This window comes from Panthera uncia, chromosome A2 (genome assembly GCF_023721935.1).
Source record: "Panthera uncia isolate 11264 chromosome A2, Puncia_PCG_1.0, whole genome shotgun sequence".
NCBI classification, from domain to species: domain Eukaryota; kingdom Metazoa; phylum Chordata; class Mammalia; order Carnivora; family Felidae; genus Panthera; species Panthera uncia.
Window position 1 is genome coordinate 150,377,962 of NC_064816.1, and position 19,798 is coordinate 150,397,759.

At 41.1% G+C, this 19,798-nt stretch overlaps 1 protein-coding gene and 1 long non-coding RNA gene across 2 annotated transcripts in view; one reads left to right on the forward strand and one right to left on the reverse strand.

Moving 5' to 3' along the window:
• The window catches only part of WEE2 (WEE2 oocyte meiosis inhibiting kinase), a 28,844-nt gene that overhangs the window by 871 nt on the left and 8,175 nt on the right, over positions 1-19,798 (forward strand). Inside the window, exons 2-7 of the mRNA XM_049641962.1 lie at positions 6,881-7,077; positions 8,842-8,893; positions 11,682-11,854; positions 13,497-13,618; positions 18,554-18,700; positions 19,554-19,661. Coding sequence (XP_049497919.1) covers positions 6,881-7,077; positions 8,842-8,893; positions 11,682-11,854; positions 13,497-13,618; positions 18,554-18,700; positions 19,554-19,661 — 799 coding nt within the window. The remainder of the gene's footprint in view (positions 1-6,880; positions 7,078-8,841; positions 8,894-11,681; positions 11,855-13,496; positions 13,619-18,553; positions 18,701-19,553; positions 19,662-19,798) is intronic.
• LOC125930209 (uncharacterized) lies at positions 1,947-19,622 on the reverse strand. The gene is made up of 5 exons (XR_007460111.1): positions 19,533-19,622; positions 18,510-18,577; positions 16,843-16,962; positions 16,327-16,524; positions 1,947-2,613 (listed from the first exon to the last, which is right to left on the reverse strand). It is a non-coding gene; the product is annotated as an uncharacterized LOC125930209 (long non-coding RNA).

The window sequence follows — 19,798 nt, forward strand, 5'->3', positions numbered from 1 at the left end:
CCATCGGAAGGAATATTTTTAAAAATGTTTATTTATTTTGAGAAAGAGAGGGTGGGGCGTTCGCACATGAGCGTGTGAGCACGAAGGAGGGGCAGAGAGAGAATCCCAAGCATGAACTGGAAGTAATATTAAGATCTAGAGCCCTAGTGCTTTCTGCAAACGAGAAGATCACCGTTTTAAGAGTTGAACTGGCTTTTGGCTCGGCCAATGGCAGAGGCAGGACTAGAAACCTGATCTTTTGGTCTCAGTCTACTACTGTTCTTTCCATTACGCCAACCGGCTCTCCTTTTATGTAATTATTTACTAATATTTCCTAATAAAAGAGTGTTCACATTCACTGTTGGAACACATTCACATATCTTTGCTGCTGCTCTTCCCAGAAGGAAATCCTCCCCTCTCCTCGGACCCGTGAGACACCGGCTCTTCTATGTGAGCAAAGAGGTAACTTGTTGATACTTCTCTATAAGCTGCGGAGGGCAAATAGGCAAAGGTCCCAGGTGGTCGGCTCCGTCCTTTATTCTTGCTGTGATTATTCTCCTGTTATATCTACACGTCATTAAAATCAGGGTTGGGGCAGGGTTAGCTCTGACAGACGAGTGCCATGGTGTGTGAGCCTCAGCACTGGTATTAACTCCGCTTTCTGCTGGCTCAGCTTGAGGTGCTTAAGGCCGTCAGAACAACATCCGCGCTGCTGTTTGTAGCACAGTTACTGTCAGCAGGTCTCTGCAGTTCCTACTGAGCGTGCACACCACGACCACCAGGGAGGACTAAGCTTCTTGACTGTATTGTGGACAAACGGCTTTCATACGCTTAGGTGTCCATTGTGGGTTTTTCCATGGTCCCAACACCAATAATCCTTTTACTTTTTCCAGAAGCCAGTGTGGGCAAGGGGTACAAGACAGTCTCTGCCCTCAAAGTGCTTACAATCAGCAGAAAGACTGGGTGATATAGACACTGTATGACAGGTGCTTCCAGAGTGGTTTTGACGTATGTAAATTAGGTGGAGAGTGGGCTGAAAGAACATGGCTCTGAGCAAGACCACACAGGAAAGGAAATGGGACACGGTGTGTATGTTTCATTTCATTCACTCACTTAAAATGGAGCACGTTGATATTGGACCTTCTGCCGGAAAACCTTACTCACTGCATCAAAAAGCACCCAAAAAATGAATACAGATAAACAACTGAAACAATAAAGTTCGGATCAGGCATGCTGAGAAAGGATTGGGAATTGAGTCTCAAGATCAGGAATGCCCTTCCTGAGAGCAGTCTTCAAGGATGAGTTGGAATGAACTAGGTAAAGACGGAAACGAGAACTGAAAGCCAAGGAAAAAGCATCTACTGAGTTAAGAGGGAAAAGATCATGTCCCACCTAGAAATTGCATGTTGCTCAGTGACAGGGGCCTGTATGTGAGAGGGTGCAGGCAGTGAGGCCAGAGCTAGATCTACTTTAAAAAAAATTTTTTTTAGTGTTTATTTATTTTTGAAAGAGTGAGAGAGAGAGTGCAAGTGTGGGAGGGACTGAGAGAATCCGAAGCAGGCTCCAAGCTCTGAGCTGTCAGATGGAGCCTGACGTGGAGCTCGAACTCCCAAATCGTCAGATCATTACCTGAGCTGAAGTCAAGATGCTTAACTGACTGAGCCACCCAGAAACCCCCCAGATCTTATTTTGAAAACTTAGAGACAGTCATCAAATGGTTTTGATCAGAGGTCTTTTTGAAGAACTGACCATCAGGTGAAGGCTGGCATGTTGTGGGAGAGACCTTGAAGCACAGCAGTATTTACGACAGATCGGCTAACAAAGGAGAAAGGCCTGAATCAGGTCAGTGGTGGACAGTGAGAAAGTGAGAGATGCTTAGGATTTGGTAAGTGACTTTGGTGTGGGATTGTCGAGCTCAATGGTCAAGAAAGAATTTGAGACCTTTTATGCTGCGAAAAGGTGTTTTTATTACAGCTTGGGGCCAGGACCTGTGGACAGAAAGAGCTGCATTGTGATTGTGAGGAGTGACTGATTATATAGGGTTTTCCATCCTATGGAGGTGAAGGTGATGTTAGGGCTCCAGGAAAGGCCTATAGGAGTCAATAGGTTCCTGGAGATTTCTTATTGTGTTATTCTTGTAAATCATTAAGACAGTTACAAACTGTAGTGGAGTTTCATGTCCTACATGCCTGTGATCTTTATCAACTGCCCATTTATTTTTCCCTTGCCTTTGTTCTTAGGCAGTTCCTAGTGCCTGAGGAATGTTATATATCCCACCTTAAGCGTGGAGAAGGTGGGATTACGGGGTGTCAGCTCGTGTTTTTCTGTCAGCTTGCTTTTTGTTTTCTCCTCGTATCTTACCCTTAAGTCTTTAAGATTGTTGAAAGCAGAAGGTCTCTTTCTAGCTTCTTCCTGCTGAATAGGGGCGTATAGATGTCCCTACCTATGGGCCAACACCGTTCAGTTGGGGAACGTACAGGGGAGTTACAAGGCAGAGGCAGCTGGGTCCGGTGTAGACAGCGAAGAAGTATCTCCATGGTTGGTAAAGAAGGTCATCGTTGTTTGAAGAGCAGTTTGGGATCTTGTACGGGTTCACAAGAGTAAGAAGGCATGTCAGTTTGTTCATTGGTTTTTCTGTGAAGGAGGTACAGGTTTTATTCTTGATATGAGCCCAGGAAGAGTATCCCTCTAATTTGACTACAGTGGGAGTATATAATATGACCCAATAAAGACCTTTCTATTTTTTAAAATAAGTTCATTTATTTATTTTGAGAGAGAGAGAGGGAGCGAGAACAAGCACATGTGTGCACGCACGGACAGGGGAAGGGCAGAGAGAGAGGGAGACAGAGAATCGCAATCAGGCTCTGCACTGTCAGCACAGAGCCTGACGCAAGGCTCACTCTCATAAACTGAGATCATGACCTGAGCTGAAATCAGGTGGACACTTAACCAAGTCTCCCGGGGGTGGGGGGCGGGGCCTGGATCTTTCCATTTTGGATATAAGGCCCTGCTGTATTAGACTCCCAATCTTTTTTTTTTTTTTTAACGTTTTATTTATTTTTGAGACAGAGAGAGACAGAGCATGAACGGGGGAGGGGCAGAGAGAGAGGGAGACACAGAATCGGAAGCAGGCTCCAGGCTCTGAGCCATCAGCCCAGAGCCCAACGCGGGGCTCGAACTCACGGACCGCGAGATCGTGACCTGAGCTGAAGTCGGACGCTTAACCGACTGAGCCACCCAGGCGCCCCTAGACTCCCAATCTTTTAAATAAATCACATCTCTGGGGCTTACATGAGATGGACTTCCAGTTATAGTTAAACCAGGTTTTAGGAGCATGTGATCAGTATATTCATTAAGTAACTTATGAATTAAACCAGCCTTGAGTGAATAATTTAATAAAGTATTAGAATCTTCACCCAATAACTGGTCCACTGTAAGGAATGGTCTTCTATACCATTCAAAGGGCTGAGTCCTAGAGGTTGTTTTGGTGCAGCCCTAATCCTGAGAAGTTCTACTCATAAAAGAATATCCCAGTTTCCCTGGGTCTCTAGACTAAGTTTAGCAAGGAGTTGTTTCAAAGTATGATGAGCTTTCTCCACCTTTCCAGAGGGTTGTAGATGCCAGGCTGAATGTAGAAAACATTTAATTTTTAAAGTTCATGCTATTTGTTTGGTTATTTATGTAGTAAAAGGACTATTGTCACTTTGGAGGGATTGTGGGAGGGCAAATCTAGGAATAATCTCTTGCAACAAAACTTTGGTGACTTTTGTGGCTCTTTCCGTTGGACATGGAAAGGCCTCGATCCACCCAGTGAAAATCTCAACAAACACTAGTAGGAACTTCTAGCCTTTGCAAGGAGGCATTTGTGTGACCTCAAGCTGCCAGTCCTCTCCTGGATATGTTCCATGCCTTTCTACTGATTTTGAAAGGGAGGGGGGTGTGGATTGTACCTTCCAGATTTACTTGCATACAAATAGTACAATATTGGCAGACTTATTTTATTGTAGCTGTTAAATTCACTCCGTCAAATGTATTTTTAATTCAATGTTTTAAAGCATTTTTGCCCAAATAAATAGCCTGGTATAAACCCTATATTACCTTCCATTGGTTATTTTTGGATATAAAGATTTTCCCCTCATTATTAACAAGTCAGTCCTGTGCATTTTTTTCAATATCCTCATTCCTGGGCTATATGAATTTCTTGGTCTGAATAGACTTTAGCTTGCCTTTTGTTCTCTCATCAACTTGATGGAGAGGTTGAGGGGAAAATGAGGGATCTAGGGTCCTGTGGGGCTTCTGTCTTGTTTGAGTAGATGATATCTTGAATCAAGATAGTTGATGCTAGAGGACATACAGGTCTGGAGAAAGCAGACATGTCCTGTAAATCATTGGATAAATGAGTCTGGAGTGCAGGAAAACACTAAATTGGAGATCTAAATTTGGATGTCATTAGCATTTTGGAAGTTGTTGAAGCCTTGGGTGCAGATAAGCTCAAGTAGCCTGGGTGCCAGAGTAAGAAGAGAAGTGGTCCAAGTTAGGAATTCTGGAAATGCCATGATTTGAGGGGCAGAAAAAGAACAGAGCTTGAAAGGGAAACTGGAAATGCTACTGAAGAATGCACACTTTGTGAGGAATATAGTTTGGATCAGAAGAGAGAGAGGGGACACTGATCAGCAGCGGTGTTATGCCAAAGACAAGAATGCACAGGAAAGGAGCATTGGCCTAGTTCAGGCTTGCCCAAGAGATAGGACTAGAAATCATGTGAAGTGACTTCAGGTCACCATAAAGACTTCCTAGCGGAACTACCTGGAAATAGAAGAGCGTCCCAAGGAGGCTGTATGTCCCTGTGGCTAAATGCACTAAACACTAGTTGATGATCACTTGGTAGGAACACTGTAGGGGGGATTCAAGCATCAGGGGACTAATTGTACCAACTGGGCCTTTAAAGTCTTTCCAAGTCCTGAGACACTAGGATGTTGTGTCTTGAAGGTGGGAGGTATTCCTCAATTTTTCTTCCCCTCTATCCTCTGTACCAGAGCTGTTACTTCTAGAATTAGCTATACTCCCTGGAACACATTTATACTCTCAATCTGGACATCTTTCTCCAGAAACTTTCAGTCTGCTCTACTTTTAGGCAGAACTTCCTTTCATACACCTTGTTCCAAACTAAGTTCTTTTGAATTTCCAAAAGAATTACTCATTATTCTATTATTCTGGCAATAAAAATCCATGTTAATATAATTCATATATTTCCCTGTGTCATAAGCAGAGCTCACAAAATCTATCGGCCTTCATATTTCCAGATTAGGAATTCTGATATTGTCTGCCTTGATGTGGATACTTCTCCTTCCTTTTGTCAGAAAATGTCTAGGCTCTTTTTGTTGTCCTTGAAGTGTGGTCACCAGGATGTGCATCATTTCAGGTGTGGATGCCCCACTGTTTCATATGTGATAGATACGTTTTACTTTCCATATAATCATCAGTATCACAAAAAACTGCTTCTCAGGGACCGATTTACTGTAATTCTATGTTCATTGCCTGAGTCACAGACAATTGAGAAATATTATATAGTACAGTTGTACTTTGAGCAAGTACTCAGTCCTATAATACACTTACAGGAAAATTGTGAGTTTATCATTGATAGCTTTGTCTGACAATAGCCCCAGGATTGTTCATCCTATAAACTCTAAGACCTGTAAAACCCTTGTAAAAACTTGACGCCAGCAAGGCCTTTTTCTTCATATAAAAAAAAAAAATGGTTAGGTTACTGGGTGTACTCTGTATTTTCCTTCATTTCTGCTTTTGTCATTTTGGATTTCTAATTTCAGTATTCATTCTTTGTATCCTTACATTCTTGAATTACATTTTTATAGCGTGAATCATGTTATAGTCTAGCTTCTGCTTCTACTCTGAAAGCCATGGACAGAGAATGTCAAATAGTGGCATTCTTTTAGAAAGAGCCCCACGGTAAATGATTACGAGGTTATATCATGGCCCTGTGTCTACTGCTATGCCCATAACACAACCATTCCTCTGGCCCCTGACTTAGGTCATAATGGCGTTCTGCTGTCTCCTCAGAATTCTTTGTCTTTGGCCTGTCACCTCTGTCCTTTTGTTTAGTTCTGGTAAGTTTGTAGGCCTGATGTTCTCTTACTGTACCCCACTTGGAGTGGGAAGTACACCACATTTTCCTACTTATTGGTATGTTGGTTATTAGCCACTACAAAGCTCAGATGATTATTTCTCAATTTCTTTACCCCATTTTATGGAAATTTTCTCCTTTGGTGTTGTATTATAAGTGGAACTGGAAGCTTCTTCCGTGATTAGATAGTCTATGAAATCCTTCCTGTACAAAGTGAATACTTCTGCAAGACTGATGGGCTGGTGACTAACAGACTGTGCATTCCTCAAGAGATGGAATTCACCTATGTATGCCTCAGCATCTAGCCCAGTATCTACTAATTAGAAGGCACCAAACAAATGTTTGGATGAATGATTGAGGGGGAGTTAAAGCATACCTTGAGAACATAAGGACCAGGTCTTTTAGAGTCCTTTTTGTTTGTCTAAGCTTCAGCCTATCATCTTTAAAAAGTTAGTGGTAGAAGTAGAGTTGGTATTTTTCTGGTCATCAGAATTGCCCAGGGGAAGGCAGTGGAGCTTAACAAAAGTACAGACTCCTGTGTTGATTCCTTGAGTTGGAATATCTAGAGGAAGACCAGGAATCTTTATTTTTCATAACAGGACCAGTTACAATGCAGCTAGTTTGCACTGAACCAGATAACCTCTGATTCCTTTTCAGCAATAACATTCTTTGGTTCAAATATTAACTAGCTGATAATGGATTTTTTTTTTTTTTTTAACTAAACTCCTTCTGTCTTCCCTTTTTGTCATCCTCATTCAGTGTCTGCTGAGCCAGTCAGTGATTTCTTCAACAGAGAAGCTCCCCTCCCGAGGCTCTAGGCACTTGAGGCTCACACCTATTCCCCTTGTGGATGAGATGACCTCATCGGCTCTGGTCAATATTAATCCCTTTACGCCAGAGTCCTATAGAAAACAATTCCTTCAATCCAATGGCAAGAGGAAAGCCCGAAGAGATCTGTAAGTGTACTGTTGCCTCTAACTTTTGAGAACTGATCTTACTATGGTCAAGTAGAAGGAAGAGTGTAAAAGTAAAATTAGGAACAAGAACTCTATTTGAATGCAGTTCACACATCCCCTCCTTCCTAAATGTTAATGTGGGTTTGTGACCTGCTTTTGGCACAGAGATTCCAGCATATCCCCATTCTGAAGTGTACTGTGAGGGCCCTTCTCTATAAAAGAATAGGACAGAGTAAGCCATAGACCGCTGACTTCCATTAGCAAGTTGAATGAGCTACAGAATTGCATTTAGGAGGTCTCCTCTGGTTAACAGAAGGCTAGCCCCGGGGAAGGTGTAGCTCACCCTTCAAGGTGTAGCTCACCCTTTACTACTGCTTCAAGTCTAGCTTGTGTGACTCGGGGCTATAGAGCAAGGATTTGAACTTTTCCACAGGTGATGGCAGATCGACTACTGAGAAAAAAGATAGTGTTGCGTTTGGAGGTGCTAAGAATGGAAAGCCAAATTGCATGCTCCACAAAGCCGCTGAATGGTAGAAATTGTCCAGATGAGGATTGTGCAGATTACTCAGGGACATTTCTTGACCATGTCTCTTCAAGCCTTCCTTTTTACAGAATGGAAGTCAGTCATTTGTGTTCATATGTACTCAGCTAAATAAATGCACAGCTAACCATGTGAAGTCCGCAGAGCATTTAATGTTAGGTTAAGATATTTCTTTTGGAATCAGTGACTCTGTATTAACCAGCTTTGTGGCCAGAATAGGTTGTCTCCGTACTATCTCCTGGATCTTAAGTAAATGGGACTTTAGCACAAGTACATAGGCCCACTTTTGTTACCCAGAATTGGTTTTAGCTCTTGAGGATTCTTTAGAAACCATCAGAGTTAATGGACTCACCTCTCACTGCAGCTAGCCAGAAAACACCATTAATTTGAATTTCCTGCAATCCTGCAATGAAAGTGGGGATACTCGAGTAACATCTCTCAGTGCTTCTGCGAAAGTACTTTTCTCCCTTCCTTATTGTGGTGTTGTTATTTTATGAAGTATTAGAATGTAATATTAAACTTAAGTCACAAACGTCCAGCATCAGTTTGTTTCCATGAGTGTTATGTCCTCCTCCATTTGCCATTTCTACCCTGTACTTCTGCAGAAGAAAAATCTGGAGCTGGCTGAGGTAGTAATTGAAATCTTGCTTAGAGATCCTGAATGCAAGTGCTCAGGCCAAAGAGAGGGTCTGTCAGAGACTTCAGCTGATTTGCAAAGTCACTGAAAATCTCTTAGCCAGTGTGAGAGCTTATTCTGCTACACCGATGGTCTGCCTGTGAACCTAGTGCAAGGCCAGGTTCAGGGGAGGTGGGTGTTGGAGGGGAAGTGAGGCAGGGAAGAGTGCTTAGTGTCACATGTTCTGTGCACTCTCCCCTCCACTCTTCAGCACTGCTCTGTTTGCCTAGAACCCCACTCCTGCCCCTTAGCTGATTCCTACTCATTCTTGGAAACTTAGCTTGGAAACTCATTCTCTTTTGGGAAAGACTTTTACTCGTGACATCATGATTTGGGTGCTGTCTATAGTATCCCTTGATATCTTGTTCTTATTCTTTCCTAGTGTCTTATGTTGAAATTTTCTATTTATCCCTGTCCCCAAATAAAAACTGAAGGGGAAAAGGAATGGTCTTATTCACTCTTAGAGCCCCAGAACCTAGTATAGTATCAAGCTCTATACTGCTAATCCTACATCGATATCATTTCTTTTTGTTATTCTTTTTTTAAGTGGAGAAGCTGGTCCAGGGGAAAGCGATGTAGAACCAGGGCTGCCTGCCAAGGTGAGCACAGTTCTCTGTTCCAGCTGTCATGACTCGGTCACTTCGTCCTATCACCTCTCTCTCTCTCCCCCCCCCCCACCCCTAACTTCATAGATTTACAAATGTGCCTTGCAACTGAATTTATCTGGACTCTTCATCAGGGTCTACATTCTTTGCTTAGTTCTTACTTTATCAGACAGTGTCTGACCTGCATATTGCTGAATCATTACCTTGGAGTGTTTTTAAATTAATGGCTACTGCTTCTACCTTTGATTTCGGGAAAAATTCTATATTCATGGAGGTACAGAAGTGAAGGGAAAATTCAAGATATTTAAGGCCCCCCAAAATGGAAAAACAGGACAGAGAAAAATGGCATAAAGCTGGAAGTTTAAATGTAAAATTTTAGCTCTTAAATGTGTCCGTACCTATTGATTTTTAAATAGTGTTCACAACTTTTGATGTAGCATCCCTCATTTTATAACCTAGCCTAAGAAAATAATACTATAAATGTTATCAGCAGAGATGTGTACCGCAGCCTTAACTGTAATAGACAAAAAAAAAGAAAAAACCCAAAAAGCAAAAAACCACACCCTCCTAAATGTCTAATAAAAAAATGGCCAAATAAATTATATTTTAAAGTGGAATTTTAAATTGCCATTAAGATGTTTATAATATGAAAACGTGCCTATGTTCAATATTCAGTATACAAGAGGGGGAGGGCTTGAGGTTGGGGACTGATGTGGATGGTAAGCTGGCTTATTTGGTGTCTGAGATGGGGCTGGGAAGGTATAGTGGGTGAGCAATTGGTAGAAGGCCTTGAAGCCTCTGACCAGAAGTTTGGCTTCCTTGCGGGAGATAATTAGGTGTGTCTGATTCTATGGTATCATTTTGCAAAAATGATTACTGTTTTTAAAAAATTTTTTTTAATGCTTATTCATTTTTGAGAGACAGAGATAGAACATGAGTGGGGGAGGGGCAGAGAGAGAGGGAGACACAGAACCCGAAGCAGGCTCCAGGCTTCTGAGCTGTCAGCACAGAGCCTGACGTGGGGCTCGAACCTATGGACCATGAGATCATGACCTGAGCTGAAGTCGGACGCTCAACCGACTGGGCCACCCAGGCGCCCCAACGATTACTATTTTTGATTACAAAATGTGTTACCATTTGAAGAGATGGAGAGAGGGCTGGTAGCTGTAGAAACTCCAGGTATGGAGAAAAGAGAACTTGAGATTGGCCAAAGGCAATGAAAATTCTAGATCTTGCTAATGGAGACTGATTGGCATTGTTTGTTGAAGTGAAGAGGTAGTAGGAGTCAAGATGGTTTAAACTCAAAGCTAGATGAAAAAATTCTTGCTAACGGGGACATTGAAAAATGAGGACTTCATGGAGATAAATCAGTTCGGATTGAGATTCATATAAATTTGTGGAGATTTTCTGTCATCTTAGCTATCATTTACTGAGAATTTACTGTGTGCTTGGCCTTGAACTAAGTTACACACACAGGCACACATGCACACGTCTTCTCATGTGATACTTAAAAGAACCCGGAAGAGTAGTTGCTATCATCCTCACTTTACTTTAGATGAGAAACCTAATAAAGGAGTTCAGTGATGTGTCTAGGGTTACTTACTAGCTGGGCAATGGGGGATAGTGCTAGTGAGCCAGGAAGCTGAGATCCTAAGCTATTACTGAGCTATACCTGAGCTTATAAACTGAGGTAATCGATCTGATAATTTTGTTCTCCAGACTAAGATTTTTGAGGAGGCAAATTGAACACAAATTAAGTTTACTCAACTTGAGACGAAAGTATTAGCAGCCAGAGTGTGAGACAAGTAGACAGGAGTCAGAGGGTGGTGTCTTTCCCCCCCACTACCCCTTAACATGTTCCACCCAGATCCCAGCCATTCTCTCAGCTGAGGACAGTAGCTCTTCTGTGAGCAGGTGTGTCCCCTCTAAAAACAGAATGAGAAGAAGAATATTCCAGACAACAGAAATAACCTAGAAAAAGACCTAACCTATTAAAGGATGCCAGTACATCACTCACATGTGGAATTTAAGATACAAAACAGATGAACATAAGGGAAGGGAAGCAAAAATAATATAAAAACAGGGAGGGGGACAAAATATAAGAGACTCTTAAATACAGAGAGCAAACTGAGGGTTGCTGTAGTGGTTGTAGGTGAAGAGATGGGCTAAATGGGCAAGGGGCATTAAGGAGGACACTTGATGGGGTGAGCTGGGTGTTATACATAGGGGATGAATCACTGGAATCTACTCCTGAAATCATTATTGTACTATATGCTGACTAACTTGGATGTAAATTAAAAAATAAAATAAAAATTTAAAACCCCCCAAAGAAATTTAAAAAACATTAAACAATGCAAGTACAGAGTTGTATAGATGGTTATAAAGAGTACAAAGAAGGTAGTCGGCAATTGGGAGGTTCTTGCTACTATGAGTACTGACACAGAGAGGTACTTGGGTGGCTCAGTCAGTTGAGCATCCGACTTCAGCTCAGGTCATGATCTCACAGTTTGTGAGTTTGAACCCTGTGATGCAGGCTCTGTGCTGACTGCTTGCTCAGAGCCTGGAGCCTGCTTCAGATTCTATGTCTCCTCCTCTCTCTGTCCCTCCCGTGCTTGAGCTCTGCCTCTCAAAAATAAATAAATTTAAAAAAAATACACAGACAAAATCCAATAGATTTGCTTTGAAAGTCTTTTTGAAAACTTAGAGAAATTTAGGAATATGCCTTAAATTTATTGCTCGTAATATGTTTGAATTATTTTAATTTTTTAATAAAATATTTCAGAGATGTGTTCTACGAGAAACCAACATGGCTTCCCGCTACGAGAAAGAATTCTTGGAGGTAGAAAAAATTGGAGTTGGTGAATTTGGTACAGTCTACAAGTGTATTAAGAGGCTGGATGGATGTGTTTATGCAATAAAACGTTCCATGAAACCTTTTGCAGGATCATCAAATGAGTAAGTACCTTTGTAATGTACTAGAAGTATAAACTTGGATTTGGAAAGTTGTTTCTTGTTAAAACATTTCATTTTGTTTGTTTGTTTGTTTATTTATAGACAGAGACAGCATGAATTGGGGACGGGATGAGAGGGGGTAGAGAGAGAATCCCAAGCAGGCTCCAGGCTGCCAGCACAGAGCCTCATGAGATCATGACCTGAGCTGAAACCAAGAATTGAACACTTAACTGACTGAGCCATCCAGGCGCCCCAAAACATTTTTAAATAATGGCACTGATGTCATTAAAAACATACCCATTGCTACCCCCTCCATTGTATGTGGTCTCACATTTATAACTTTTCTGAATTTTCCAAGTCAGAGATAAGTTATTTCCTAAAATGTACCATGATAATTTGGGAACAATCATGTTGCATTTTTTCATGGTTCTTGAGGCTTTTACTACTGGTCTTAACTGCTTTTTCTTTAATGAATAGATTTAGGGATTTTCTTCCTGTTTCATTCATTAGAAATATTGCCAAGTAGGAAGTTAGTGTTAACTCATTGGTTATCTCCACTTTGTATTAACAATGAATTCATTACTAAATTCATTATGACTATTGAAATCAATGTTTTGAAGACTACAAGTGAGAAATTAAGAAAAATTTAAATTTCATTCTCAGAACTAATTGTTCAAAAGTTCTTCCTTTTACAAGGAAAACAAATATTTCCAGATTCAGCCAATGTATTTTGTGAACTGTGGGGATGTAATGCTTAATTTGCTGAACCTGAAATTATGGGCCTTAGAATTCTTCATTTTTATACTGAAATTCATCTAGTACCACATGCTACTTTTTTGTGTTGGATTTCCTATTCCATAATGAATCATGAATATTGGCAGTCCCCAAGACTGTCCCTATGACTATATCATATTGGCTGAGTGCAATATTATGACTTTCTAGCCTTCACAGAGAAGACAGAGGACCCATCACAATATCCTTCATCAAGTCTATGGTGGGCCTCTTGTTAAGCCCATCAATATATTTTTTTAAATTGTGATACAGTGAAATTAAGACTCAAAGCATGTCTGCCATTGATATAATAGCAACCCAAGACTCCTCTTTACATACGCCATGTTCAATGAAAACAAACAAACAAACAAACAAACACCATGGATTTTGGCACCAGGATGACCAAGGTTCTGGTCTTAGGTCTACTATCACCAGCTTGACTTTGGGCTAGTCACTGAGCTTTCTAAAGCCTTCATCCTTGCCACTATATCTTACTGAGTAGTTATGACAATTAAATGAGGTAAAATAGTAAGCAAGCAATGAGCACTCAACGTTCTGCCACTGTTAATAATGCCTCATATCATGGAGCACTTGGGTGGCTCATCAGTTAAGCGTCTGACTTTGGCTCTGGTCATGATCTCACAGTCTGTGGGTTCAAGCCCCATGTTGGGCTCTGTGTTGACAGTGCAGAACCTGGATGGAGACTGCTTCCAATTCTGTGTCTCCTTCTCTCTCTGCCCCTTCCCTGCTTGCTTTCTCTCTCTTTCTCAAAAAGAAATAAACATTGAAAAAAAAATAACGCCTCATATCTTGTCTTTGAGAAACATTTGTGTGTATATTGATTCATTTTTCTTGATGCTTGTCTGTCTGTTAGGAGTTTGGCTTTGCATGAAGTTTACGCTCATGCAGTGCTTGGGCATCACCCCCATGTGGTACGTTACTACTCCGCATGGGCAGAAGATGACCACATGATCATTCAGAATGAATACTGCAACGGTAAGTATGTGGACTATCAGTGGTGGAGAGGGAGATGAACTTTTAGTCCCCAGGAAGAAAATCTTTGCCTCCCCCTTGTAGTTTATGCCACGTGTAGCAGAGTCCTACCTAAAAGGTCTGTACTACAGTTTTGCTTGGAAGCAGACAGCAGGAGACACGAAGTTGCATTGAAAAGGAATTTCAGGTTTATACTATTTCATATTTTTTTCAGAGGTGATGTGTGGCTGACACCCAGAAGCTACTAATCCCCTCACACTTTACTCAATACTTAGAAACCTTTACCCCAGTGGTTTGAATGGTAAATCATCCTCCTCTTACCATTTGCTAGATATTCTTAGAGAAGCAAGTCATACTCTGTACCATTTTTGGGGAGCGGGTGGTAAACTTACACAGCCAACTTTTGATTAATTTTCAAGCGGATTCCTGAATTTGAGGATTGTTGTTACCTTTGAGGCTTAGTGTTCTCACCAGAGGAGGGGCATGGGGTGAGCGCTGGGAATGAAATGCAGTGACTTCAGATTATTCTCGCAGGTCTTTCAGGACCATACATACACAAATAACTGGTCAAACTTTTTTTCTGGGCTACTTACATCGCAAAATGTAGTCCTTTGGCCTAACGTATTTCTACTCTGTGATTAAGGGGGTGACCTAGCAGTATCTTTACATATTATTATTCTCAGATATTTATCATCAAAATGTTCAGTGGTAAAATAGGAAAATGCTCCCAAATTAAATAGAAGCTTGCCATCCTTTTACGAGTGGTGATCTATATTCTGGCCATGGCAATATTGGATAATGGCACCCCTCTCAAACCTGCTCCCCTCCCCCACAACATGTACACCTACGCTGAAGTTTCTCTAATAGCACAGTCTTTGAGTAATTTTAGTAGCCACCAGACAGCCCTGAGTATGTAAGCATAGCCTGACTTTTGAGGACAGTTGACAAAGCTTTATCATTATATCTACAAGTAGGTTAAGTAAACAATATTATGAAACACTAGAAACACAGAAAATGGCACACATATGATGCAAATTAATGGCATTTCTCTTACTGTTTCCTTAGAGCCTGATTTCCTTGTAGTCTTAACTGTGAACTTTTTTTTTCTGAAAAGGGAAAAATCCCTTTTTCTAATAGTCTCTTCAGGATAAAAAATGGACCCTTTCCTTGTGATTGAGATGTTGAGACTTTTCTTCCTAATTCCTCCTTACTGTAACCTGAGATTCCCTATTCTTGTCCCTCCCATCCCCCAAGATTGGTTTTATTTTCATGACTTTCAACTACTAACAAAGATAATGGCAAATCATAAAAATTAACCAAGAGAGTCAAACAAAACAAATCTAACCTGATTTAGGGCATTGTAAAGATTTCAAATGTTCAAAAAAGAATAAGGTGGAGTGATGGTGCCTGTTACAAGTCCTCTTCTAGTTCTTTGCAACATTTGAATACCTTCTACAGACGTGTCATTCTGTTAAGTTCTAGGGTGAGCTGTACCAGAGAGTGAGAAAAGTCTTTTGAGGAGTTGTATTCCACTTGCTCGCTTACAGTGAATCCACATGAGACCATTTGGTGCAAAACCAGGTGGTACAGCTATGGATAAAAAGCATTCGGAGAAGACAAATTTGAGCAAGAGGCAGCACAGTGTGGTGGGATGGGCCTGGGCTTGAAAGTCAGGCAGGAGTGGGTCTAAAACCCAGCTATACTGCATACCAGTTATGTGATCTCTGGGATGTCAATCCCACTGAGTAAAGAGATAGTAATATCTACTTAGGAGATAGTAATACTTCTTATTTTGAAAAATCGGAACAACCTACATCAAATGCTAGCACACCGTCAAAACCTGATACAGATTGAGAACTCAGAAACAGTTGTTACTAGAGTAGCCCAAGAAAATCTCAAAAAGGAGGTAAGACTTGAAAGAGACTTTGCAGAAGGATTACCAGAGTTTAAGGAAGAGCAAAGAAGACATCTATTAGAGGAACAGCAAGCAGGCAAAGGGCATGACATTGGGGATGGGTCTGACCTAGCAGATGGTAAGGAGACTGATGGGACTAAAGTGACCCTATAACAGGAAATAAGATCAGCAGAGTCAAGTGTGGGAGGAATACAGAGCTTTTGGATGTTTCCAGGCAGCAGATTTTCAAGAAGATGTGATAGATGAAGAGGAATCATTGTCTGTTTGCCATGGTGGTCCACTAACTTCACTGTGTCCTTGCCAATTAAAATGTAGTTCTGATTTATCAAAATGTAATTCACATACATTGCTTTCAAATGTGAACTGATCACGGAAAATAAAGCACACCCTTATACTTGTCTTGTTTGTAGTTATGGATAATCCATGTTGAGACTCTGCCCTGTGGCTCTAAATAAAGGAGAGTTAAGTCCAAAGTATTTGTAAGGTAGCAGAGTAGCTAGTGCCTGATTCCTTCTACTCCTTTCTCCTTCTACCCTCTGTCTCTCCCTCTTTCTCACCTCTTCCTCCTCATGCCTGCCACCCTTAGCTCTGTACCCCCAGCCTGTCAAAGCAGTCAGGCTAGAACATGTAGAGTTATGGTTTACTCAGATTATAAATTGGATGTTTTAGATAATGTACATCATAACTAGTAGAGACCAGCAGTTAACTGATTTCCCCTACTGTCCCTCCTAAACTCTAAACCAATCAAATGTTCCTTCTTCCACCCTCACCCTTGCCAAGATCCCCTACCCGTCACCTGTGGGTCAGCCTCTGAAATCTGAAAGCTTTCCAGCAGTAGATCCATTGTGCAACCACCAGGATTCCAAACTATTCAGGATGGAACGATTAACCTCTCGCTAGAGGCAGTATTTTCTTGTGATGTCTTCTGTCACTGAAGTTTTACGAAGCGTGCTCCCCTTGTTCTAGTGATGTGGTACCCAGAAGTCTGCACCATCTGTGGAACACCATATATTGGTTATATTTTCCCACCAAACAAGGAATAACTTTACCAGCAGGAAAATATGCTTGTGTTGTAGAGAGCAACATAAAATCAAGATTTTGAGAATACAAATGTATGAACAGAATATCCTGTTGGTCTGCTGTTTACATTTCAGTGTTGGAAGGCATTTGCTATTTGTTTTAGTGTCTGTCAGGTTTCATAAGCAGACAGAAAAACATAGATCTGTTTTTCTTAAGTTTCCTTTTTCCCTCAGCCAAGTGGGGGAAGTATCTTTATCTTATCTAAAGAAAAGAATTTGGCAACTCATCTCACCAAGATGGTTTGAGAAGAGCTGTCCAGGAGCTGGCTGTTTCCTCCTAGGGCACAATCCTGTCAGTTACAGTATTGTCTCCAGATGGCATCTTGGGTTATGGAGTTAAGGCTCCGGTATAGCTGAGATTAGGAGGGATGAGGTTTATCGTTCATTCAGTATTGCTCTGTCTGTACACACAGACTTCCTTAATACTGTTTGGCAAAGAACAGTTAATTATGCTCCTCAATAAGAGGGAGACCATTGGCTTTAGCTGTAGCAAAATAAAGATATCCTAATACCTTTGCATAAATGCTCTCCAGTAACTTTTACTCTTGTTAATTATTACTTGGCTAACTTGAATATTACCTGCAGGGCTTCTAAGTAATTAAAAGTGCTGCTGGCACTGGTCTAGTTACCCTTACTAAACACCTGTAGCTCTTCAGGAATCGGCAATATCTCTGCTTATAATCTAGAAGACCACATTAAAAGGTTGCTAAGTGCCGCTAGGGTGCTTCTTCTTCGCATACCTTTTATGGGCTCCTTGTCTTTGTCTTTCCTTTGCCTCTGTTGCCAGGATAGACCTTCAGTCCAGAATATGTGCAGAGTGCATGCGAGACCTTGAGAAAGTGAGGATGGATAAGATGGGGGTCTCGGATGAACACCCAGTCTAGCGGGAAATGAATTCCAGTAGACATGGGGGCCTTGGTTACAGGCTTCCTTCTCTTTGGCACACCTCACAACTTCATCTGCAAACAGACTTGAGGTGGCTGTGGTCTTAATAAGCTTCAACATACTCTTCCTTTCTAGCTAAGGTCATCTATAGAACATAGAATCTTTTTTAAAGAAGATTCCCAGGAAAAAGACACACCCTTTACTTTAGCCCTCTTTGTGTTTCTGGAAAGGGCTGAAACTCTTCTTCTTTCTTAACTGAATTATTTTAACATGAAAGATCAATCTTTAAACTGAATATTACATAGGATACTTTAAAATATGGATTTCCTAAAAACCATTAGTATCTTAGATCCTGTTGTTCTGACACATACTTGAGGGCTGGAGCTCTAACTGCCAGGGAGACCCAGGACTCTACAATTTGACTGAAGAGGCTGCCAATAAATGCAGATTAACAAAATAAAGGGTTCAGAAGCATTCTAAATCCTTAGGACGGGGTACCCAAGATTGGCAATGGCGGGGGAGGGGGGGGTCACATGAGTCCAGGCCTTATTTTTTACTGATAACAATGATAAACTAAGAGTCTGTAGTGTATGTGCAAATACTGTGGCTCAAAAAGGATTTAGGTGTATATTGAAGTTAAACTTCGAACTCATTACATTAAAGTTACTAGTGGCCTATAATTACTAGCTGGACTCTGAACTAATCATCAATGCTAATAGCAGCCATCTGTCCAGGCTTGATTGGCCTTCTGCTTAATAATCAGGTAACACTTTGAAAATGTTAGTTGGGGCAGGGCATACTCAAGGCAATGTCACCACATATTGGATACCTGGGCTACGGCACTTTATTTTTTTCTTTCAAAGTCCTGTAATTCTTTCCAATATGTCTGTGGTATAGACAGACAGGGGGGCAGATATTACTGTTATCTAGACAATAATCTAGATTTGTTGGACTGAACTCATTCATGAGGAATTTACTGAATGTTTACTATGCTTCCATCTATTAAGATTCATACCTTTTCTCCATTCTGTGGGGCTGCTCTCTGTTGTTCTTTCCTAGGTGGGAGTTTGCAGGCTGCTATATCTGAAAACACAAAGTCTGGCGATCATTTCCAAGAGCCGAAACTCAAGGACATCCTTCTGCAGATTTCCCTTGGGCTTAAGTACATCCACAACTCTGGCATGGTGCATCTGGACATCAAACCTAGTCAGTATGGCTCCCCTCTGCTCCTTTGGCCAGATTTAGTTCTTTCCCCACTGTGTTAGAATTGTCGTCTGTGTACCTACTAAGTGTTGAAGATGCTGTTTGCTGGCAAAATTTCTTTCTTTCATGTGTTTCCCTGAAAATCTTAGTCAAACAGCTTTATCCATCCCCCCCCGTCCAGGGCCAGGGGACAGAGAAAAGACTTTTTCCCAGTTAGTAAAGCCAAAGTATGAAAATATTGGCTACATCCTGAATGTGTTTGACTACTGTTGTATATACTCTTTCTAATTCAGCACCGACTAAAGTGAACAGAAATTAATGTTTTTGACACTCAATAATGTGAAACTCAGAGAAATGTAACCATCTTCAGGGGCTTCTTTCTTTGTTTTGAAGCCACCAGCCTCTTCAGAGGATGGGGTGTATCTGAGGTCAGTTTCACTTAAAATAGGTATTCTTTTTTTTTTTTTTTAACATTTATTTATTTTTGAGACAGAGACAGAGCATGAATGGGGGAGGGGCAGATAGAGAGGGAGACACAGAATCGGAAGCAGGCTCCAGGCTCCGAGCCATCAGCCCAGAGCCCAATGCAGGGCCTGAACTCATGGACCATGAGATCATGACCTGAGCTGAAGTCGGATGCTTAACCGACTGAGCCACCCAGGTGCCCCTAAAATAGGTATTCTTAACCACTAAGTTGTTCAGAGATTCTATGGAAGATAAGAAACCTTGGTAGCCTTGTTACACAAACTCAGAAGAGGAGGAAAGGAGGTCGGCCAAAATGTCAAATATAGAAAAGACTCTTTGGGGGTAAAAAAGCTTAGGAGTCATTACTTACATTAATTCTGTATTTATTTAGGTAACATCTTCATTTGTCATAAGATGCAAAGTGATTCTCCTGTAGCCCCAGAAGAGATTGAAAATGAAGCTGACTGGTTTCTCTCTGCCAATGTGATATATAAAATTGGTGAGTCTGCCTTAAATCTTGACCTGTATATTATCATCCTATAAAATGTATACTGATGACTCCCAATTATTCCAGTTTTAAAGACATGCTTGTAAAGGGCTCTGTTTCTTTTTCTTCTTCTTCTTTTCTTTTCTTTT